The following is a 25,227-nucleotide window of genomic DNA, read 5'->3' on the forward strand; positions in this document are numbered from 1 at the left end:
TATTTCTTTTCATAAACTTCCTCTACTTTTCAGCATATTGGATATTTTACCTATTTGGTTTGGTTTATTCCTAGGTATTTTATGGGTTTTGGTGCAATTGTATACGGGACTGATTCCTTGATTTCTCTTCTGCTTTATTATTGGTGTATAGAAATACAGCCAGTTTCTTTGCATTGACTTATATCTGGCATCTATGCTTAATTCCAGTCAGTTTTAACAGTTTTTGGTGGAGATTTTCAAGAGTCCCACATAGAGTATCATGTAATCTGTGAAAGTGAATTTTGACTTTGTTCTTGCCAGTTTGTATGCCGTCTATTCTTTTTTGTTGTCTAATTGCTGAGGCATGCACTTCCAACACTATATTGAACAACAGTGGTGAGAGCGGACATCCCTGTCATGTTCCTGACTATAGGGGGAATACCCTAAGTTCTTCCCCATTGAGGATGATAATAGGTGTGGATATTTTGTTTATGGCCTTTATATTGTTGAGGAATGTTAATTCTATCTCTACTTTCTTTTGAGTTTTCATTAATAAAAGATGTTGTATTTTGTCAGACGCTTTTTCTGCATCTGTTGAGAGGATCATATAGTTCTTATCCTTTCTCTTTTTGATGGAGTGTATCACATTGAGATAATTGCAGATAGTGAGCCAGTCTTGCAGTCCAGGAATAAATTCCACTTGATCATGGTGAATAATTCTTTTAATATATTATTGCATTTGTTTTTCTAGTGTCTTGTTGAGAGTTTTCGCATCCGTGTTCGTCAGGGAAATTGGTCTGTAGCTTTCCTTTTTAGTGTTTTTTTTGTTTTTTAGGGTTTTAAAATCTAGGTGATGCTGGATTCATAGAATGGATATGGACGTTTTCCTTATTAACTCTCCTTGAAATGTTGGTAGAATGCCCTTGGGAAGCCATCTGTCTTTGGACTTTTGGTTTTTTGGGAAATTTTTTATTACTTACTCAGTGTCTTTACTGGCTATGATTTTGTTCAAATTTTCTATTGCTCTTTCAGTGTTGTTAGTTTGTGTCTTTATTGGAATTTGTCCATTTTTTTCCACATTGCCCAGTTTGTTGGCATATAATTTCTTATAATAGTCACTAATTATTATTTGTGTGTCTGTGGTGTTGGTTGTGATACCTCCTCTTTCATTTGTGATTTTGATCTCCCCTCTTTTATTTGTGACTTTATGTATTTGGGTCCTTTCTGTTTTCTTTTTGACCAGTCTGGGCTTTATCAATCGTGTTAATTCTTTCAAAGAACCAGTTCCTGGTTTTGTTGATCTGTTGTACTTTTTTTGTTATTTCAGTACCATGGATTTCTGCTCTAATCTTTATTATGTCTCTTCCTCTGCTGGAATTTGAGCATTATTTCTTTTATCCAACTCCTTTAGGTATAAGGTGTTTTTGAGATGTTTCTTCCTTCTTTCGGAATGTTTGAATTGCTATGTGCTTCCTGCATCCCAGAATTTTGAACTGTTGTGTTTTCGTATACTTAGGCTTCCATATACTTCTTAATTTGTTTTTTAATTTGGTCGTTAATTTCTAGGTTAACCCTTTGATTCTCTCCCTCTCTTTCAAGTTATATATATAACTTGAATTCTATTTATAAAAATATAATTTATGAATTCTCTTTATATTTTATGTATTTGTATTTATATGTTTATATATAAAATAAATATATATTTTTACACATTTATATTTATTTATACATACGTATATAATTGTATTTATATACATATACATACATATATATGTATGTACATCATTTATTTATACATATGTATACAATGTATTTTTAAATGGATATCTGTACAATACCAGTGCTCATCCCAACAGGTGCCCTCGTCAATGCCCATGACCCACTTTCCCCTCTCCCCCACCCCCAATCAACCCTCAGATTGTTCTCAGTATTTAAGAGTCTCATGGTTTACCTACTTCCCTCCCTGTAGCTTTTTCTGCCCCTTCTCATCACCCATGGTCTTCTGTTAAGTTTCTCAGGATCCACATGTGAGTGAAACATAATGGTATTTGTCTTTCTCTGCCTGACTTTATTTCACTTAGCATAATACTCTCCAGCTGCATCCACCTTGCCACAAATGGCCAGATTTCATTCTTTCTCATTGCCAAGTAATATCCCATTGTATATATAAACCACATCTTCTTTATCCATTTGTCAGTTGATGGACACTTAGGCTCTTTCCATAATGCGGCTATTGTTGAAAGTGCTGCTATAAACATTGGGGTCCAAGTGCCCATATGCATCATTACTCCTGCAACGCTTGGGTAAATTCCTAGCAGTGCCATTGTTGGGTCATAGGGTAGTTCTAGTTTTAATTCTTTGAGGAACCTCCACACTGTTTTCCAGAGCAGCTACACCAGTTTGCATTCCCACCGACAGTGCAAGAGATTCCCATTTCTCCACATCCTCTCCAGCATCTGTAGTCTCCTGATTTGCTCATTTTAGCCACTCTGACTGGAGAGAGGTGGTATCTGAGCGTGGTTTTGATTTGTATTTCCCTGATGAGGAGTCATGTGGAGCATCTTTTCATGTGCCTGTTGGCCATATGGATGTCTTCTTTAGAAAAGTGTCTATTCATGTCTTCTGCTCATTTCTTCACTGGATTATTTGTTTTCCAGGTATGGAGTCTGGTGAGTTCATTATAGATTTTGGGTACTAGCCCTTTGTCCCATACGTCATTATAAATATCTTTTCCCATTCCGTTGGTTGCCTTCTATTTTTGTTGATTGTTTCCTTTGAAGTGCAGAAGCTCTTTGTCTACACGAGGTCCCAATAGTTCATTTTTGCTTTTAATTCCCTTCCTTTTGAGATGCGTTGAGTAAGAAATTGTTGCAGCTGAGGGCAGAGAGGTTTTTTTCCTGCTTTCTCCTCTAAGGTTTTGATGGTTTCCTGTCTCACAGTCAGGTCCTCCACCCATTTTGAGTTTATTTTTGTGAATGGTGTAAGAAAATGGTCTAGTTTAATTCTGCATGTTTCTGTCCAGTTCTCCCAGCACGATTTGTTAAAGAGACCGTCTGTTTTTCATTGGATATTCTTTCCTGCTTTGTCAAAGATTAGTTGAGCATGCATTTGTAGGTCCAGTTCTGGGATTTCTATTCTATTTCCTTGGTCTATGTGTCTGTTTTTGTGCCAATACCATACTGTCTTGTTGACTACAGCTTTGTAGAGGCTAAAGTCTGGGATTGTGATGCCTCCGCTTCAGTCTTCTTCTTCAATATTACTTTGGCTGTTCGGGGTCTTTTATGGTTCCATAGAAATTTTAGGATTCCTTATTCTAGCTTTGAGAAGAATTTTGATTGGGATTGGGATTGCATTGAATGCGTAGATTGCTTTGGGTAGTATTGCTTTGGGTAGTATCGACATTCCAACAATATTTATTCTGCGAATCCATGAGCTCGGAATGGTTTCCATTTCTTTGTATCTTCTTCAGTTTCCTTCATCAGCTTTCAATAGTTTTCAGCATACACGTCTTTTACATCTTTGGTTAGGTTTATTCCTAGGTATTTTATGATTCTGGGTGCAATTGTGAATGGGTTCAGTTTCTTTATTTCTCTTTATGTTGGTTAATTATTGGTGTATAAAAATGCACTTGATGTCTGTACATCGATTTTGTGTCCTGCGACTTGGCTGAATTCACGTATCCATTCTAGCTAGCAGCCTTTGGTAGAGTCTCTTGGGTTTTCCATGTAGAGTATCATGTCATCTGCAAAAGTGAAAGCTTGACTTTAACTTTGCCACTTTTGTTGCCTTTGGCTTCCTTTTGTTGTGTGATTGCTGATGCTACAACTTCCAACACTACGTTAAATAGCAGCGGTGAGAGTGAACATCCCTGTCCTGTTTCTGATCTCAGGGGGAAACCTCTCAGTGTTTCCCCATTGAGGATGATATTAGCTGTTGGCTTTTCATAAAAGGCTTTTATGATGTTTAAGTATGTTCCTTCTATCCTGACATTTCCGAGGGTTTTTATTTAGAAAGGATGCTGAATTTTGTCAAATGCTTTTTCTGCATCGATTGACAGGATCATATGGTTCTTTTCTTTTCTTTTGTTAATGTGATGTATCACATTGATTGATATGCGAATGTCAACCAGCCCTGCAGCCCAGAAATGAATTCCACTTGTTCATGGTGAATAATTATTTTTATATACTGTAGAATTTGATTTGCTAGTATCTTGTTGAGAATTTGTGCATCCGTATTCATCAGGGATATTAGCCTGTAGTTTCGTTTTGTTTTGTTTTGTTTTTGCTGGATCTCTGTCTCATTTGGGAATCAAAGTAATGCTGGCTTCATGGAATGAGTCTGGACGTTTTCCTTCCCTTTCTATTTTTTTGAACAGCTTGAGAAGGGTATGTATTATCTCTGCTTTAAGTGTCTTGTAGATTTCCCCTGGGAAGCCATCTGGTCCTGGACTCTTATTTGCTGGGAGATTTTTGATAACTGATTCAATTTCCTTGCTGGTTATGGGTCTGTTCAAGTTTTCTATTTCTTCCTGTTTCAGTTTTGGAAGTGTGTGGGTGCTTAGGAATATGTCCATTTCTTCCAGGGTATCCAGTTGTTGGCATATCATTTTTCATAGTATTCCCTGATAATTTCGTGTGTTTCTGAGGGACTGGTTTTAATAATTCCATTTTCATTCATGATTTTATCTATTTGGGTCATCTCCCTTTTCTTTTTGAGAAGCCTGGCTAGAGGTTTATCAATTTTGTTTATTTTTCCAAAAAAACCCACAACTCTTGTTTGCATTGATCTGCCCTACAGTTTTTTAGATTCTATATTGTTTATTTCTGCTCTGATATTTATTATGTCTCCTGTTCTGCGGGGTTTGGAGTGCCTTTGCTGTTCTGCTTCTTGTTTCTTTAGGTATGGTGTTAGATTTTGTATTTGGGATTTTTCCTGTTTCTTGAGATAGGCCTGGATTGCAATGTATTTTCCTCTCAGGACTGCCTTCACTGCATCCCAAAGCATTTTGATTGTTGTATTTTCATTTTCATTTGTTTCCGTATATTTTTCAGTTCCTTCTCTAATTGCCTGGTTGACCCATTCATTCTTTAGTAGGGTGTTCTTTAACCTCCATGCTTTTGCAGGTTTTCCAGACTTTTTCTTATGGTTGATTTCAAGTTGCCTAGCATTATGATCTGAAAGTGTGCATGGTATGATCTTTATACTTACGAAGGACTGTGTTGTGACCCAGTATGTGACGTATCTTGGAGAAAGTTCCATGTGCACTCGAGAAAAAATTATATTCTGTTGCTTTGGAATGCAGAATTCTAAATATATCTGTCAAGTCCATCTGATCCAATGTATCATTCAGGGCCCTTTTTTCTTTTTGATCCTGTGTAGATGATCAATCCATTGTTGTATGTGGGGTATTAAACTCTCCCTGCCATTATCACATTCTTATCAATAAGCTTGCTTATGTTTGTGATTCATTGTTTTAGATATTTGGGGGCTCCAGAATTTGGTGCATAGACATTTATAATTGTTAGCTCTTCCTTATGTATAGACCCTGTAATTATTATATAATGCCCTTCTTCATCTCTTCTTGCAGGTTTTAATTTAATGTCTAGTTTTTCTGATATAAGTATGGCTACTCAAGCTTTCTTTTGACTTCCAGTAGCATGATAGTTCTCCATCTTTCAATGTCACTTCAATCTGAAGGTGTCCTCAGGCCTAAAATGAGTCTCTTGTAGATAGCAAATAGATGGGTCTTGTTGGTTTTTTTTTTTTTTTATCCATTCTGATACCCTGTGTTTTTCCATACGTTCAGTGTTATTTTTGAAAGATACGGGTTTAGAGTCATTGTGTTATTGGTAGGTTTCATGCTTGTGGTGGTGTCTCTGGTCCTTTGTGGTCCTTGCCACATTTCACTTACCGACTCCCCCTTAGGATCTCTCGTAGGGCTGGTTTAGTGGTGATGCATTCCTTCATTTTTTGTTTGTTTGTTTGGGAAAACCTTTATATCTCCTTCTATTCTGAGTGACAGACTTCCTGGATAAAGGATTCTTGGCTGCATATTTTTTTCTGTTCATCACATTGAAGATTTCCTGCCATTCCTTTCTGGCCTGCCAAGTTTCAGTAGACAGATCAGTCACGAGTTTTATCGGTCTCTCTTTATATGTTAGAGCATGTTTATTCCCAGCTGCTTTCAGAATTTTCTCTTTATCCTTGTATTTTGCCAGTTTTACTGTGATATGTTGCGCAAAAGATCAATTTAAGTTATGTCTGAAGTGGGTTCTCTGTGCCTGTTGGATTTCAATGCCTGTTTCCTTCCCCCGATCAAGGAAGTCTCAGCTATGATTTGTTCAAGGACACCTTCAGCCCCTTTCTCTCTCTTCTTCTTCTTCTGGAATTCCTATGGTATGGATATTGTTCCATTTGATTGCATCACTTAGTTCTCTAATTCTCCCCTCATAATCCTGGATTTTTTCTCTCTTTTTCTCAACTTCCTCCTTTTCCATAATTTTATCTTCTTCTTCCCCTTTTCTCCCCTCTGTCTTCAGTCTGCTCTGTGGCTGCCTCCCTTGTGTTTTACACTTCATTTAGAGCATTTTTAATTCCTCATGACTATATTTTAGTCCCTTGATCTCTGTAACAATAGATTCTCTGCTGTCTTCTCTGCTTTTCTCAAGCTAGCGATATTTATGACTATTATTCTAAATTCTTGTTCAGTTATGTTGCTTAAGTCGGTTTTGATCAATTCATTAGCCGTCTCTACCTCCAGGAATATCTTTTTAGGAGAATTCTTCTGCTTCCTCATTTTGGGTATTTTACTGTCCCTTATGCATTTTAAAAGCTTGTTGTGTGCTCTGCACCTGCGAGCACTGCTATATTAAAGGAGGGTCATACACTGTCCAGGGTCTGGCCCTTCAGGAGGTGTTTTCTGGAGATTGTTACTCGCTCTGTGTTGTTGTGACTTTGGTTATTTTATTACCCTACTGATTGTGATATTTTAAACCCTACACCAGGTGTGCTTTGATTTGTTCCTTTGAGTAACCTATAAAGGAAAACAGACAAACAGGAGACAAAACCACTCAAGCACAGAAGAAACAAACAAACAGCACAAAGAAACAAATAAAAACAAAAAACTAAAGACTGAAAAAACAAACTGAAAATGACCCACTAGAATTAAATTAGAGGGTGGAGGCGTTGATGATGGAAGAGCACATACAAGAAGAGAAATGATAGGAGTGTGGGAAGAAGAAAAACTAAACGTTGACTAGTCAGAGAGACTAAAAGGCTTAATCCATAGAGAGAAAGCAAAATAAAGAAGGAGGCAGGGAAACGAAACGAAGATAGTTACCCAGACAGAGAAACTATATGGCTTGATTATTCCAGAGAGAGAGAAAGGAATGTAAAGAAGGAGGTGTAGAACATGTATCAAGACAATGGATTAAATATGTCTGTTTAGACATATTTGTCGGTGGGAGTTTTCCACAGGGTCTGTGCTGCTCTGGTGGTTACCCAGTGCTGAGGAGTGTGGTTTGGTATAATCGGGACCCAGCTCCCTCCACTATGGGCCCCAGGGGTGATCCTTGAGGCCCTGCCTTGATGGTGGTGGTGGTGGTGGTGGTGGTGGTGGCGGTGGCGGTGGCGGTGGCGGTGGCGGTGGCGGTGGCGGCGGCGGGGGGAATGGCAATCCCCCAGTCTCTTCTCCAGGGACCAGACTCAGTGGACTTTGTTTGAGTCCTCCTTACTGTGCCGCTGGCATAGATGGGGCGGTCCTTCTGGCTCCACTAACTCCCCCGACCCTGTGCTTGGCTAGGATTCAAAGTCCTGCTTCCCTGCGCTCTGGCACTGGGGAAGCGCCTCTCAGTGTGGTCCAATATGTGGCTCCAGCTGGCTTTGTGCCGCCACGCTTCAGGGAGGACTGCCTTTTCCTACTGCGGACTGAGCCACCGCCCTTGCAGACTCAGGCAGACACAGGCAGGCTTTATCTTTACCACAGCACTCCAGGGAGACAGCTGCCTTTTCCTACTGCAGACTGTGTCCTCAGCCTAGCCACTGAGCCTGGGGGTGGCAGCTGCAGGCAGGCTTTGTACTATCGCTCAGCCCTCCAGGGAGGGAACCACTTGGTCCCAGCTGGGGACTGAGCCCCTGATTAACCACCACACCCAGGCCTTGGCTGCCCTCCTCCCCCTGTCCGGGAACAGGGAGCCAGCCCCAGTCCGAAGAAAACCCCACATTTAGAGATCAGATCCCTCTCCGTCTCAATCTGAGGTCTTTCTCCTGTCCAGATATGGTCCTACACTTCCCTAGCTGCTCTTTCCTTTCCCTTTGTCTCTCCGCAGAAGGGGGTCCCTCCCCTCCATGCCCACGTGGGCTTTTTTTTTATCTCCCTCAGTTCACAGTCCCCCACCTATGTTTTTCTCCCAACTTTTCCATTTTCTTCCTGGTAGATTCAGCCGCTTTTCCTCCAGGCTTTGGTGTTCAAAGTCCCTCGGCTTGTGCACTTCTTTGTTTGAGAGTCGCAGGAAGTATGGATCTGCCTACTTCTCCACCATGTTGTCCCCTCCTCCCCTAAGCCATTGATTCTTTAGGATGTTCCTTAATCTCCAAGTTTTGTGGTCGCACCAGATTTTCCTTGTGGTGGATTTTGTGTTTCATACTGTTGGGATCTGAAAAATATGCATGGTCTTAACTCGGTATTTGTTTTTTTTTTTTTTGTATCTCATGAAGGCTGATTTGTAACCCATTATGTAATCTGTTCTACAGAATGTTCCATGTGCACTTGAAAAGAATGTGTACTTTGCTCCTTTAGGATGAAACATTCTGAATGCATCTGTTAAGTCCATCTAGCCCAGTGTGTTATTCAAAGCCATTGTTTCCTTCATTTTCTGCTTAGATCATCTGTCCATTGATGTAGGTTGAGTGTTAAAATCCCCTCCAACTAGGGTGCTTTTCTCAACGAGTTTCTTATATTTGTAATTAAAATTTACATATTTGGGTGCTGTCACACTGGTGGCATAAATATTTACAATTGTTAGGTCTTCTTGTGAATGGTACCTTAATTATAATTCACTTCATCTCTTTTTATAGTTTTTGTTTTAAGATCTAGTTTGACATAAGTACACCTACTCCAGCTTTCTTTTAATGACCATTAGCTTGATACATGGTTCTCCAGCCCCCTTCTTTCAGTGTGTAGGTGTCTTCAGGAGCAAAATGAGTCTCTTGTAGGCAGTATACAGATGGGTCTTGTTTTTTTATCCATTCTGATAGCATACGTCTTTTTATTGGAGCATTTTGGTCCATTTACATCTAGAATAATTATTGAAAGGTATCAATTTAGTGTCATTGTGTTCCTCATAGAAGTGGTATTTTTGTGATGATCTCTGTTCCTTTGTAGTCTTTGTTGGTTTGGTCTTTTTATTTTGTTTTGATTTGTTTTTTCTCCATTCAGAGTCCCCCTTAAAATTTCTTGCAGGGCTGATTTAGTGGTTCACAAACTCATTTAAGTTTTTGTTTTTATGGGAAACTCTGTATCTCTCCTATTCTGAATGACAGTTTTGCTGTATAAAGAATATCTGGTATTCAGCACATTTAATGTATCCTTTTACTCGTTTCTCGTCTTCCATGTTTCTGTGACATACCTGCTGGGAACCTGATATGTCTTCCCATGTAGGTTAAACACTTTTCCCCTTGCTGCTTTCAAATTGTTGTCTTATATTTTGTGATTTTGACTATGATAGGCATTTTTAATGGTCAGTTTTCCTTGAATGTAATGGGAGTTCTCGGTGCTTCTTGGATTTTTATGTCTGTCCTCCAGATTAGGGAAGTGTTCAGATACAATTTGCTCCTATAAGCCTTCTGCCCATTTTCCTGTCTCTTCCTCTTCTGGGACTCCTATGATTCAGATGTCATTCCTTTCTTAATAAGTTATTGGTTTCTCCAAGTCTTTGTAGTGATCTTTTGGTTTTGTTTACCTTTTTTCCCTGCTTAATTATTTTCCATAATTTTATCTTCTGTATGCTGTTTTGCTTCAACCATTCTCGGCTGTCACGGCATTCATTTGAGATTGCATCTTGGTTAGCGAATTTTTAGTTTTGGGCTGCCTAGGTTTTAGTTCTTTTATTTCTGCATTAAGGGATTGTCCTGTGTTCTATGCGTTTGTTTTTTTTTTTTTTTCCACTCAGCTCGTATTCATATAATCATGATTTTAAATTCTAGTTCAGACATTTTACTTATACGTGTATTGATTAAATCCCTGCCACCATTTTTTTCCTGTTCTTTTTTGGGGGTGAATTCCTCCGTCTTGTCATTTTAGAGGAAGAAAAACTTTAATAAAATAAAAAATTTAAATTAAAAATTTAAAAACGAAATAAATAAAGGAATCTAGATCCTAGGTGTGTTTTGGTCTTCTTGTTGAGACAAGCTTAATAGATAGAGTAAAAAAAGAAAGGGAAAAAGTTAAAAAAATTAAAACTAAAAAAAAATTAAATAATAGAGTAGAATAAAAATTTTAAAAATAAAAAATAACTTGTTTCTGATATAGAAATAGAAAAAGAACACAAACAAAACCAGAAGGAAAGAAAATCAACAAATAAACGAAACAGCAAACAGCAAGAAACCTGAATGAAGTTACGTCTAGTTTCCCTGGTGCAGAACACTATAGTCCGTAGTCTAATAAGAAGGTAGAAGGAATTTGTGCTGGTCTTCTTGAGGATGTATATGGAGAGCAGTTAGCAGGGCTTGGTATAACAGCTCTGTTCTCCACTTGATGGCACTGCTTAGCCTCCTGGGCTTGATCTGTGTGTGAGTTTTCACATGCTCTAGAGGAGAAAAATGGCTTTATTCAGTTGCCTAGTCTCTGGAAGGCAAACTTCACGCTCTCACATCCCACAGTCAAGCATCCTTCCTCTGTCTGGTGCTTTTGTCCACTCCCCACCTCTACTCTGGGTCCAAGATACCTGCCTGCCAGGTGGTGTCTCCTTCCAGACTTCTATCTCAGATGGGGCTGTGTTGAAAACCCCACAGTTCAGAGACCCTGGTGGCTTTGGGGTCTGTTTGTACTGATTCTCTGGGGCAGTTCCCTTCGAGCAATGGCCAGTACCCTGGCTCAACGACAAGACATTCATGTGATTGTGCAGCAGTGTATAGTTAGAGTTAATGGCATATTCACAACATACAGCTGGTGCCCGTTTTCACCGCACTCTGGTATCTTTGTTCCAATACCAGCAAATGTGGCTGCTCTCCAGGGTCTGCTGGGACTTTTGCTTGTGGGGAGGCTGTATGGCTTCTACCAAATGTCCTCCAAGCAGGGGTGCCACTTTTCCCCGTGTGGCACGTGGACCCATCAGACCCCTCTGTCTACTCATGGACGTTCTCACCAGAGCACTGCCAGGTACTTTCTCACCAGAGCACTGCCAGGTATTAAGCTTCAAACCTCAGACACTGTGCTCCACTCTTTATAGAATCCTGTGGTATTGAAACCCTCTCATTTCTCTCCATCAGTGGTTTTGGGAAACAGAATTTTTGTCCAGTCCTCTCTGAGTTTTTTCACTCATTTTTTTCTCTTCAGCTACTTTCGGGCGGGGGTGGGGGGGGGGTGGGGGTGGTTTTCTTGCATGATCCTGATATGCTACACTGTCCCCTTTTCTCTTTTCTCCCTTCCTTCCACATAGGAGACTCTGTGGCATCTCTCTGCTGGTTAATCTCTCCATACAATGTCCCTGCTAAGTTCTCTGTCTCAAATTATGCAGACTATTGCATTAATCCTCAGATCAATGTCGTAGGTGTTCAAAATGGTTTGATGCTCATCTAGCTGCATTTCATGGATGAGACAGGGTGTGTTGGTGTAGGAGCTGCTTTGGAGGAATGCCTGCTACGTGAGGAAGGTTGGATGGAGTGGATCTACAGTGGAACTTGGAAGCAGGGGAACCTGGAGGCAGGGGAACTCTTTCTGATAGAAAGATAGGTGCAGAGTGTTCACACTAGTTCCTATAAACGTCTGTGTATCTCGACCGGGGAATGGGAAAGAAATGGCATCTGTTAACACTTACGTTCCTGGCATAGCGTCCTAAAATTTCTGCTCCACTCCCAGGACGTATTCTGAGGTTGGTAAATAAATCTCCTTCCCATATACCTCAGGCTCTTTCAGAAGTCCTGCTTCTGTGCTATATCTTATCCAGGTTATTGTTTATACTTGCTCTTCAAGATAGAGACTCAGTTTCTTTCCTTCTTAGAGAAAAAGAGAGCATGAGTGAGGTGAGAAGCAGAGGAAGAGAGAGAATTTAAGCAGGCTCCACAGTTAGTGCTGAGCCTGACACAGGACTCACAGGACTCTGACACAGGACCTCAGAGATCATGGCCTGAGCCAAAATCAAGAGTCAGATGCCCAACCAACTGAGTCACAAAGGCACAGCAGGCTCAATCTATTGCTACTTTCTGGCTCTCCTGTAACTGAGACGACTGATTTTTAAAAATACCTGGAGTTAAGCCCATGTACATAGTAGCTAAAAGTTGAGACCCAGTGGTTTTCAAAGCTACAAGTTATAGTGAGTTATCTTCTAGTGCAGGTCTCCTGTGCTGTGGGTGCCTGGTATGTGCCTGCTCTCCTTCCTTCTCCATGCTTATGGTGTTCTTCCATTTTTTGGTTAGTCTCACCAGAGGTTTGGTCCTAATGACGTCTTCATTCTCCTATGTTTTCTGCTTTGGCCTCGTCTGTGATAAACTGTGGAAAATATTTACGCCAGTCTTTGTGTAATTTTCAGATTAGTTCCACTGATGTGGCTGTTTTCTTGGTGTGTCTTTGGGATGAGGTGAGCTGGGGATCCTCCTACTCCACCATCTTCCCAGGACTCTCACAGATTGTTTCTTATGCTTGATTGAATATGTTGTTTAAACTCTCTGCTGAATTTTTCAAAGCAGTAATTGCATTCCTTAGCTCTAGGTGTTCTAGTTTGGTTTTAAAATCATTTCTCTATTTGTGTTGATTCTCCCATTTATGTAATTTTTCCTGTTTTTATTCAACTTCATTAAAAACTTCTGTGGTGTTGTCACATGCCCCTTGTTCCTTGTTCTTCTATTGTCGTGTGTGAGACCTGCATATTTGAAAGTGATGAGCTCATACAAGGTTAACAAGTGAACTTTGGTGGGAAGATTTTTACCAGTCCATCTATATGAGGTTTCTGAACAGGCCAGCGTAGAACATCGATGGGTGGTTAGGGCTACTTCTGGTGTCTCTGCTCAGGCAGGATTACCACCAACACTGAGGACAGGCTGGACTTGCATCAGGGCACATCCATTGACTATTCCGAGGGCTGCTGAGATGCCTCTGTGGTTAGGCGAAAGACAGGATGTGCTCCTTTGCCAGGACTGGATTTACTGTGTGGCTAGATAGCGTTGTATGGGCTTCATGATCAGGAGAGGCCACCAAGTGGGAATCCATTGTCAGGCAAGACCATTGGCTGGGCTCTCTACCTTTGCCACTGGTTGAGTGGGACCACCAGCTCTTTCACCTGGCTGAAGTGGTGTTTCAGATTGTGCACTGCATTAGGTGAGAGGAGTATTAGACCAGAGCCACTGTGTGTTGTTTTTCAGCAGAGTGGCTGACCAGTCTCCCAGATAAGATAGTTAGATTTAGGTTGGTGGCTAGCTTCGTGATTGGGCGGAGTCAAAGCCTGTGCCGCATGGTCAAGTTTCCGGGATGACTGGGGCTTCAAGTTATAGTCTGTGGTTCAGTGGGCAGCTTGCCTAGTTTTCTGCCCAGAAGGGTCACAGACCCAGCTGCAAGCCAAACCAAATCACTGGTTGGTGACCTCAGCTGTACTCCTTAGTCAGTTGCATTTGCTTGTCTGGGTGCTGTCTGGGATGCAATGCCTCTGCCATAATCTGACCTTTGATTACTGTGAGCTCTGTGTCCTTCTTTGGGACTAGCTTACACATGGTCCAGCCTTTACCATAGGTGGTCTGTCAGTGTTCCCTAGGGAATGATAGAGAGTAGTTGTCTTCCTGGGGCCACCCATGAATACTGGCAAACCTAAGTGTCAGCCTTAAACTATCTTTTTACCACTGGAAAAACTAGGTCCAGAGTACATCTCTCAGTGTGGTACTATTCCGGCCTGGGGGAGGACAGTATGTATAGTCAGTGTGAAATTGCTGACATTACTGTTTGATGCAGCTTTTCCCAGTTTTTGTGCAGAAAGGAGCACTTCAGACTCACCCAGGAGGTTCTAGGGTTTTCAAAAGTGTGTTCTTGTGTTGCCAAGTTTTCTTCTCAAATTTCTCTACAGAATAGACTAGACTGTTGCTTGTTAATCCATGTTTTTATGTGGAGAGACTGGGGTCCGGGACCACCTATTCCAGAGTGTTGCTGATTTCATTATCATTTATCAGTTTTGTTTATATTTGCTGTGAAGCATTTGGTTTTATGATCCTGATTTTTCATTTCAGTTTTCATTTCCTTTCATTTTCTTGATTTTATCTTTTGATTTGTTTCTTCTCTACTTCCCATGCTAGTTTTGTTTAGTTTTCTCTCCTTTTTCTGGTTCCTTGAACCATAAAGCTAGTGATTTGATTTGAGGTCTTTCTCATGTAAGCATATATGGATATAAATTTCTCTCTCTTGCATCGTTTTATAAATTTTGGTATATGGTGTTGTAATTTTCATTTGTGTCTGTTTTCTAATTTCCTACGTGACTTGTTTGGCTGTTAAAGAATGTGTTTAATTTGCACATAATGGTAATTTTCCACTTTTTCTTTCTGAAAATCATTTCTGGTTTTGTCCCATTGTGGTGAGATAATATACTTTGTGTGATTTTAGTCTTTTACATTTTATTGCAGATAGTTGTGTGGCCTAAAATCCTGAGAGTGTTCTGGGTGAATTTAAGAAAAATGTACATTCTGATGTTCTGTGGATTATTAATATATGTGTTAGGTCTAGTTTAAATGTTGTTTTGTTGTCTATTTTTTCTTTATGTTTGTCCACTTGTTATATCAGTTTATTAAGGTGGGCCAGTAAAGTATCCCACTATTGTACAACTTCCTCCCCCATTTGTGTGAATTTTTGCTTCAGCAGGTTTAAAGCTCTATCTTAGAAATTGTTCTGTTTCTTGACAAATTGACTCTTTTTTAAAGGTAATCTCTATACTCATTGTGGGGCTTGAACTAAAAGCCTGAGGTCAAGAGTCAGGTATTCTACAGACTAAGCCAGCCAAGCACCTCTAAACCGACCCTTTTTAAAATATAATATTTTTCTTTTTCTACTGTAACAAAGGCAAGTTTGTCTAATAGTGGTATAGCCACTGCAGCTCTCTTTTATTACGACTTGTGTGATGTTACGACTCGTTCCTTCCTTTTTCTTTGAATATTATTTGTGTCTTTGGATCAGAAGGGAGTCCAAGTAGTAGATTAGGTTTTCAAAATTTGTTTTGCCAGTATCTACCTTTCAACTGGGGGGTTTATTCCATGTACACTTAATGATTGACAAGAAAGGCCTTCTGCCATTATAATGTTTGCTTTTCGTGTGTCTTATGTGTATATGTAAGTTCTTTCATTACAGCCTGATTTTACTGCTGACTTTTTCTAGTGCACTCCTTAGATTCATGTCTGATTTAATTGTCTGTGTATTTTAAAATTCTTTTGTTATTGATTGATTTGGGGATTGCAAGGAGAATCTTTTTTATTAAATACAGTTTGAAATAATAACGACTTAGGTTCAGTAGTATGCAAAAACCCTGCTGTATACAGTTCCATTCCTTCACGTTTACGCTTTTGTCTCACATTGAATCTCTGCACATCCATGTTTATGAAAATAGGTTTACGTTTATTGCTTAATACATTTGTCTCCTAAATCATATATAGTAAAAAGGAATTATAATCTATACTTAGAAGAAACTGGCCTTTATATTTATGTGTGCTAATATATTTACAAATGTTTTTGTTCATTTTTAATATGTCTTCAAACTATTACCTGTTGTTCTTTTATTTCAACACTAAGAAATCCCGTTAGTTTTTCTTACAGGGCAGGTCTACTAGCAAAGAACTATCTCAGCATTTGTTTATCTTCTTATTTCCTAATTTTTCTTCACTATTAAAGAATGGTTTTTCTGGATATAGAATTTTTGGTGACAGTTTTTCCGCCCAGCACTTTAAAGAGGTTGTGCTGTTGCCTTTTGACTTTCACACATATAATGGGGTTTATTACTATTGAGGATCCGTTGAATTGCTTCTCTTAACTGCTTCTAAGAACATTTAGATGTTGAAGGTGAGATGTCAAGAAGTTGTGTTATTTCATAGTTTCTTTCTTCATTAAGTGTTTTCCCTAGTTTTAAGTTCCTGATTTTATTCTAGAATTTGGAAAATTTGATACTGACAAGTTTTGATAGCTTTATGATTCTTTTAATGCAATCCATTTTTGGTGATCCCTTTCACTTTCCTTTCTTCCTCTTTCTTTTTCTTGTTTTGTGTATTTTCAGATACTTTTCTTCTGCTATATGTCCCTGTTACTCTATATACTCACCCTCCTTTTTGATTTATTAGGCGCCATAGACTTGCATTTCTGATATGTTTCTAAATAATTCTCCACTCAGATGAACTTTTGATTTACATGTATTTATGTTGGCTTCGTTTCCAGATTATCTTGTCTTTATCTAGGAATGAATTTTTCTTTTGAAATTTACTGCATATTTGCATTTCTGAGATTTCCTTGTAAATGATGTAAAATTTTCTATTAAACTTAAAGGTGTTTTACTTGCTATGTAAATATAATAACCTGACTTACTTTTATTTTCCAGAAATTTGGTAGCAGCATAGTTATTAACCCTACGAAAGATAAGACAATGGTGCAAGAGCTTCTGGATTTTAAAGATAAGATAGATTTTATTATTGAAGCGTCTTTTCTGAAAAATGAGAAAATTATTGTTGCTATGAAAGATGCTTTTGAAACATTTATTAATAAAAGACCTAACAAACCAGCTGAGCTTCTAGGTATGGTTTTCAATTTTACGCAATATGTATTTTATTTTTTATTTTGTTGTTTTAAATTATGTAACAAGAGTTCAGTTTGACCTCCTGATTTGTCATAATATTGCCAGATTGACTACCAATGTTTGTAATAAACTATTTCTCTCAACTTTAGTGTTCACAAGACTTTGTTCCTTTGTTTAATAGTAACCCAGCCCTTTGGAAGCTCATGTGTCTTTAGCGTCCTATAAAATTATCAGTTTCTCTTATCAGTAGATAAGACTCATTTTAAAATAAATGAAAGCTTTCCTTACTCTCATGAAACCTAATGATTTTATATTGCAAGGGATATCTTTCTGCTGACATAAAAACTTGAAACACAGTATCAATTTGATTGTTCCAGAAACCTGAAACAAATTATCAATTTGATTTTTCAAGAACAATAAATATTTTAGATGAGTATTGGGATTCATATAATCTCAGTTTCATGCCATATCTCGCAATATTTTGTTTTTAAAAATAGATTAGGGGCATGGTAGTGAGGAAATGACTATATTGTAATATTTGATCATTGAGGTTATAGAAATATAAAAATATCAGTGTAGAACTTACAGGAAGTAATTTATCTTTTTCTGCCACTCATCTGTCCGTTAACTCATTTATTCATTTTTTGTTTCATGAAAATTAATGCACCTCACTCTGGGGTAAAGTATTTGCTTGAATAAATGGTTTTTGTTCATATACCTATTTGAAAATATAGCATTACTTAGAAAATTATTTTTTTACATTTTAGCAAAGTATGTGGATTCAAAGCTCCGTACAGGTAACAAAGAAGCTACGGATGAAGAACTTGAAGATTTATTAGCTAAAGTGGTAATTTTATTTAGGTTTATTCATGGTGAGTAATTTGGTTTAAATGTCTATTTAAAAGTTTTAAAAAATGGTAACCTTGGGGAAGTATAAAGCACTAAGTGCAAATCCCAACCTAAATTGAATTCAAATAATGTTTTCTGGTGGTAAAACTGATAACACTAAAAAGCTAACAATTCAGTGGCAATAAGTACGTTCACATGATTGTGCAGCCATCACAATTACTTAATCTCACAAATTTCAGTATAAACTCCATACACATTACGCAGTCATTTGTCATTTCCTTCTTGCCTTCAGCTTCTGGAAACCAAAAATTTCACTGCTCTCTATATGAACTTAAGCGTTCGGAGATACTTTATATAAGTGCATTCAGATAATACGTAACCATCTATTTCACTTGCTATTTTCAGATGTATTGAATATGGTGTCTCATTTAATTTTCTGCCATTTTGCATTTTCCATCTTTGGCATTAAGGTGTTTTTCCTTAAATGTCACAGAGAAAGATGTTTTTGAAGCCTTCTACAAAAAAGATTTAGCAAAACGTCTCTTACTTGATAAGAGTGCTTCAGTTGATGCAGAAAAGTCATTGCTGTGCAAACTTGAACAAGGTGTGTGTCTTGACAGGTATATTGTTTGTTTCAGTCATATTTTGGGGGCGGGGGGTTGTGCTTCATGAATCTGGGTGGAGAACTATGATTTCATTTCAGTGTTTACCTCTCGTTTGGTCAAGAGCTTGTTCTACACATCATTTTACAAACTACTAATTTAATGTGGTTATCCAAAAGTGTATGCACTCATTTGGCAGCTCTGTCATCATCCTTATGTGTTCCCACAGGCAGGTTATTTTAAGATTTGTATTTATAAATTTAGGATATTGGCTAAACTCTGGATAAGGTGGGATCATCCCACAAACAAAAGTAAAAAGTAAGAGAAGCATGAAGATGTATAAAAAGGCAATTTAACCTAGTCAGAAACTTGAGGACAGTTTCTTTAAGGAAGCATGATTGAAATACAATGTGGAGATACAGAAATGTTGACGATGATAGCAGAAGTTAGTCCGTGCTAGAAAGAGTTTAGCAATTTGAAACGCTGGGGAATCAGAATAATGAGAGAAGAACACACAAGAGCTGTCATAAAGGCTAAACTGAAAAGTTAATAGGTGTAAGATTTTGCGTGACCTTGGAGACCTTGTCTGTGATACTGTTTTGTACCCTGGAAGCAGGATTATTTAAAGAATTTGAAATAAGTTGTAGAAGTACTAATTTCTTTCTTTTTTTCTTTGTGTTTTTTTCAGGTTTTTATTTAAATTTCAGTTACTTCAAATACAGTGTAATAATAGTTTCAGGTGTACAATTTAGTGAGTCATAATTTCCATACAACACCCACGGCTCATCAAAATAAGTGTCCTTTTTAATCCCCATTACCCATTTAAGCCATCTCGCACCCACCTCCCCCTCCGGTAACCATCATTGTGTTCTCTATAGTGAAGAGTCTGATTTGCCATCCATCTTTTTTTTCGTCTTCTATGTTTATCTGTTGTGTTTCTTAAATTCCACACACTAGGGAAATTGTACAGTATTTGTCATTCTCTGACTTCATAATCCACTCTAGCTCCATACATGTTGCTGCAAATGGCAAAATTTCATTCATTTTGATTGCAGACCCCCCCCCACACACACACACACACGTGAAGGGGGTGGGGAGAGAGAGAGAGAGAGAGAGAGAGAGAGAGAGAGAGAGAGAGAGAGAGAGAGAGGGAGAGAGAGAGAGATCTTCTTTATCCATTTATCTGTCAGTGGACATTTGGATGCTTTCCATAATTTGGCTATTGTTGATAGTGATGCCATAAATATAGGGGTTCAGGTATCCATTCAAATCAGTAGTTTTGTATCCTTTGGGTAAAACCTATTAGTACACCTGCTGGATCAAGACAGTTCAGTTTTGAAGTTTTTGAGAACTTCTACACTAGTCTCCAGATAGGCTGCACAAGTTTGCATTCCCATGAGCAGTGCGAGAGGGTTCCCTTTTCTCTGCATCCTCACCGATACCTGCTGGGTTTTGTTTTGTTTTTAGTTGTTAGTTTTAGCTATTATGACTGGTGTGAGGTGGTATCTCATTGTGGTCTTGCTTTGTATTTACCTGATGATGAGTGATGTTGAGCACCTTTTCCTGTGTATGTTAGACATAAGGATGTCATCTTTGGAAAAATGGAGATTCCTGTCTTTTACCTGTTTTTTAACTGAGCTGTTTTTCTGGTGTTGGGTTGTATAAGTTCTTTATGTATTTTGAATACTGTTTAGCATGCATGTATTTTTGCTAACATTTTTTCCCGTTCCATAGAATGGAAATGGGAAATTCTGATTTCCCATGGGAAATGCTGATTATTCCCTTCACTGCTCAGAATGTTTTTTTCTGTATGAAGGTCCAATAATTTATTTTGCTTTTGTTTCCTTTATTTCTGGAGACATATCTAGTAAGAAGTTGCTATGGCTGAAGTCAAAGGGTTTGATGCTTGTGTTTTTTTTTTCTAGGATTTTGATGGTTTCATGTCTCATGTAGATCTTTCATCCATTTTGAACTTATTTTTGTGCATGGTGTAATAAAGTAGTCCAGTCTCATTCATTTACTTGATGCTGTCCAGTTTTAACAACACTATTTGTGGAAGAGATTGTTTTTTCCCCATTGGATAGCGTTTCCTGCTGTGTCAAAGACAGTTGACCATGTACTTGTGGGGTATATTTCTGGGTTTTCTGTGGTGTTTCATTAATACATGTGTCGGGGTTTTTTTGTTGTTATTGTTGTTTTGTTTTGTTTTGTTTTGTTTTGTTGCCAGCACCATGCTGTCTTGATTACTGCAGGCTTTGCAATACAATTTGAAGCCAGAATTGTGATGCCTCCAGCTTTGCTTTTCTTTGTCAGGATTTCTTTGGCTTTGGGGATCTTTGTGATTACATATAAATTTTGGTATTGTTTGTTTAGGCTCTGAAAAATGCTGGTGGTATTTTGATTGGGATTGCATTAAATATGTATATTGCTTTGGGTAGTATACACATTATAACAATGTTTGTTCTTCTAATCCATGAGCATGGTATGCCTTTCCATACGTTTGTGTCTTTTTCAATTTCTTCTATCAGAGCTGTATAGTTTTCAGAGTACAGATCTTTTATGTCTTTGGTTACCTGTACTCCTAGGTATGTGGTGCAGTTATAAATGGGATCAATTCCTTTGTCTCTCTTTTTGCAGCTTCGTTATTCGTGTATAGAAACGCAAGAGATTTCTGTACTTTGATTTTGTGTCCTATGACATTACTGAATTCATTTATCAGTTCTAACAATTGTTTTGGTAGATAGAGTCTTTGCGTTTTTCTGCGTAGGGAATCATGTCATGTGCAAATAGTGAGTGTTTGACTTCTTCCTTGCCAATTAGGATTTATTTTGTTTCTGTGAATTGTCTGACTGCTGACGCTAGGGTTTCCAGTACTATGTTAAATAAATATGGTGACAGTGGACATGCCTCGTTCCTGATTATAGAGGAAAAGCTCTCAGTTTTTCCCCATTGAGATGATATTAGCTGTGGGTCTTTCTGGTATGACCTTTATTATATTGAGGCATGTTCCATGTATCCCTACTTTGTTGAGGGTTTTTAACATGAAAGGGTATTGTATTTTGTCAAATGCTTTTTATGCATTTCTGGGAAGCTCATATACTTCTCTTACTTTCTTTTATTAATGTGGTGTATCACATTGATTGATTTGTGAATAATGAGCTTACCGTTGCAGCCCATGAATAAATCCTCCTTGATCAAGGTGAATGGTTTTTTAAATATATTGTGATACTCCATTTGCTAGTATTTTATTGAGATTTTTTGCATTATATTCATCAGGACACTGGCCTATAGGTCTCTTTTTAGTGGAGTTTTTATCTGGTTTTTGAGTAAGGTAACACTGGCTTCATACAATGAGTTTAGGAGTTTTCTTCCATTTCTATTTTTTTTAATAGTTTGAGCAAAATAGTTACTAACTCCTCTTTCTGTGTTTGGTAAAATTCCCTTACAAAGCCATGTGCCTCTGGACTTTTATGTTTTGGAAGTTTTTTTTATTACCCAGTTTCTTCACTGGCTGTTGGTCTCTTCAGGTTTTTTTTTTTTCACTTATGTTTCAGTTTTGATAGTTTTTATGTTTCTAGGACTGTATCCATTTCTTCCAGATTGTCCAACTGGTTGGAATTTAATTTTTCATAATACTCTTTTTTATAATTGCATTTCCGTGTTATTTGTGATCTTTCCTCTCTCACTGATTATTTCGTTTGTTTGTGTCCTTTCTCTTTTCTTTTCTTTTTAAAAAAAATTTTTTTTAACGTTTATTTATTTTTGAGACAGAGAGAGACAGAGCATGAACGGGGAAGGGGCAGAGAGAGAGGGAGACACAGAATCGGAAGCAGGCTCCAGGCTCCGAGCCATCAGCCCAGAGCCCGACGCGGAGCTCGAACTCACGGACCGCGAGATCGTGAGCTGAGCTGAAGTCGGACACTTAACCGACTGAGCCACCCAGGCGCCCCTCTCTTTTCTTTTTGAAGTCTGGCTAGGGGTTTATCAATATTGTTTTTTAGAAGAACCAGATCCTGGTTTCATTGATCGGTTTGTTCTACTGTTTTTATTGTTTTTTTTTTTCATTTGCATATAAGTTATTTCTGCTTTAATCTTTGTTATTTCCTTCATTCTTCAACCTTTATTTGCTGTTCCTTTTCTTGCTCCTTTAGGTGTAAACTTAGGTTTTATATTTGAGACTTCTTTTGCTGTTTGACATAGGCCTGTATTGCAGTATTGTTCTGTTAGGACTGCTTTTGCTCCTTTTAAGGTTCTAAACTGTCCTAGTTTCATTTTCATTTGCTTCCATGTATTTTTTTATTCCTTACTTTGCCTATTTAATCCATTCATTCTTTAGTAGGATGTTCTTTAGCCTCCATGTATTTGTTGTCTCTCCAAATATTGTTTTATGTTTGACTTCATGTGTCATAGCATTACGGTCAGAAAATATATATGCATTATATGATGTCATTCTTTTTGTATGTGTTGAGACCTGACTTGTGACCCAGTATGGAATCTTTTCTGGAGAATGGTCCATATGCACTCAAAAGGAACGTGTGTTCTGCTGTTTTAGGATGAAATGTTGTGAATATATCTGTTAAGTTCCTCTGGTTCAGTGTGTCATTTAAAACCATTGTTTCCTTGTTGATTTTCTGGATCGATGATCTGTCCATTGCTGTAAAAGTGGGATGTTAAAGTCCCTTGGTACTATTGTATTTTTGTCAGTGAGTTCCTGTATGTTTGCTGTTAGGTGGAGTATATATTTGGGGGAGCCAGTTTAGGGCGTAAACATTGACAGTTGTTAGATCGTATTGTTGAATAGGCCCGTCTATATGATACTGTGTTTTCATTGCTTGTTAACAATCTTTGGTTTAAAATCTAGTTTTTCAGGGGCACCTGGGTGGCTCAGTTGGTTGTGCGTCCAACTCTTGATTTCAGCTCAGGTCATGATCTCATGCAGAACCTGTTTTGGATCTTCTGTCTCCCTCTCTCTGCCCCTCCCTTGCTTGTTCTCTCTCTCTCTCTCTGTCTCTCTCTCTCTCTCTCTCTCTCTCTCTCAAAAACAAATAAACATGAAAAAATTAAAAAAAAATACCTAGTTTTTCTGACATAAGTATTGCTGCTCCAACTTTCTTTTGATATCCATTTCCATGAGAAACTTTCCTCCATTCCTTCATTTTCAGTCTGCCGGTGTCTTTATGTCTGAAATGAGTGATTCTTTTTCATGAGCGAGTATTATACCATTGTATTTATATACCATTGTGCCTTTATTGATTCATCAGTGAATGGACATTTGGGCTCTTTGTATAACTTGACTACTGTTGACAGTGCTGCTGCAAAGATAGGAGTGCATGTATCCCTTCTATCAGTATTTTTGCTTCCTTTGGGTCAGTACCTAGTACTACGATTGTTGGATCATAGGGTAGTTCTGTTTTTAATTTTTTCGAGGAACCTCTATTTTGGTCTCTGTAGTGGCTGCCCAAGTTTGTATTACCACCAACAATGGGAGAGGGTTTCCCTTTCTCCACATCCTTGCCAATACCTGCTGTATCTTGTATTGTTGATTTTAGCCATTGTGACAGATGTGAGGTGGTATCTCATTGTGGTTTTGATTTTTATTGCTCTGATGATGAGTGATGTTGAGCATCTTTACTTCTGTCTGTTGGCCATTTATATGTCTGCTTTGGGAAAATGTCTTTTCATGTTTTCTGATTTTTTAATTGGTTTGTTAATTTTGGTTTTGAGTTTTATAAATTCTTCGCAGATTTTGAAAATTAACCCTTGAGCAGATATGTCATTTGCAAGTATCTTCTTCTAATCCATAAATTGCCTTTTCATTTTGCTGATTATTCCCTTTGCTGTGCAGAGCCTTTTGTCTTCATGAAGTCCAGATAGTTTCTTTTTCCTTTTGTTTCTCTTGTCTCAGAGATATATTTAGTTAGAAGTTGCTATGGCCAAGGTCAGAGAGGCTACAGTCTGTGTTATCTTCTTGGATTTGCATGGCTTCCAGTCTCATGTTCAGACCTTTCATCCATTTTGAATTTATTTTTATGGATGGTGTAAGAAAGTGGTCTAATTTCATTTTTGACAACACTAGTTATTGAAGAGACAGGTATTTTTCCCCATTGGGTAGTATTTCCTGCCTTGTCAAAGATTAGTTGACCTTATAGTTGTGGGTTCATCTATGAGTTTTCTCTTCCCTTGATCTTAGTGTATGTTTTTGTGCCATCACCATACAGTCTTTATTGCCACACCTTGGTAATATGACTGTAAATCAGGAATTTCAGTTCTTCCAGCTTTGCTTTTCTTTTTCAAGACTGCTTTTACTGTTTGCGGTCTTATGTGGTTCCATACATATTTTGGGATTGTTTAGTGTAGCCCTGTGAATAATGCTGTTGGTATTTTGATAAGAATTGCATTAAGTATAGATTACTGTGGTGGTATAGACATTTTAACAGTATTCGTTTTCCAGTCCGTGGGCATGTAATGTGTCATTTCTTTGTGTCATTTTTAGTTTCTTTCAACAGAGTTTTACAGTTTTCAGGGTACAGGTCTTTCACCCCCTTGGTTCGGTTTATTCCTGGGTATCTTACGACTTTGGATGTAATTGTAATGAGAGTTATTTCTTAATTTCCCTCTGTGTTGCTTTCATTATTGGTGTTTTGAAGAGCAACTGATTTCTGTGTGTTGATTTTGTATCCTGCAGTGTTACTGTATTTGTAAATCAGGTCTGGAGCATTTTGGGTTTATTTATTTTTTCAACTAGTGTATCATGTTATCTGTAAATGGTGAAAGTTTTACTTATTACTTACTTATGGAATAACTTTATTTCTTTTTTTTTTATTTGATTGGTC

The 25,227-nt window shown here is 38.0% G+C and overlaps 1 protein-coding gene across 4 annotated transcripts in view; it reads left to right on the forward strand.

The window, feature by feature from the left end:
- LOC131503563 (cullin-4B-like) overlaps positions 1–25,227 on the forward strand; it is a 141,973-nt gene that overhangs the window by 34,871 nt on the left and 81,875 nt on the right. For all 4 annotated transcript variants that reach the window (XM_058715012.1, XM_058715013.1, XM_058715015.1 and 1 more), the window contains 3 exons: positions 16,749–16,941; positions 17,711–17,815; positions 18,286–18,396. In XM_058715012.1, coding sequence (XP_058570995.1) covers positions 16,749–16,941; positions 17,711–17,815; positions 18,286–18,396 — 409 coding nt within the window. The remainder of the gene's footprint in view (positions 1–16,748; positions 16,942–17,710; positions 17,816–18,285; positions 18,397–25,227) is intronic.

Source organism: Neofelis nebulosa (genome assembly GCF_028018385.1).
Source record: "Neofelis nebulosa isolate mNeoNeb1 chromosome Y unlocalized genomic scaffold, mNeoNeb1.pri SUPER_Y_unloc_1, whole genome shotgun sequence".
Taxonomy (NCBI): Eukaryota; Metazoa; Chordata; class Mammalia; order Carnivora; family Felidae; genus Neofelis; species Neofelis nebulosa.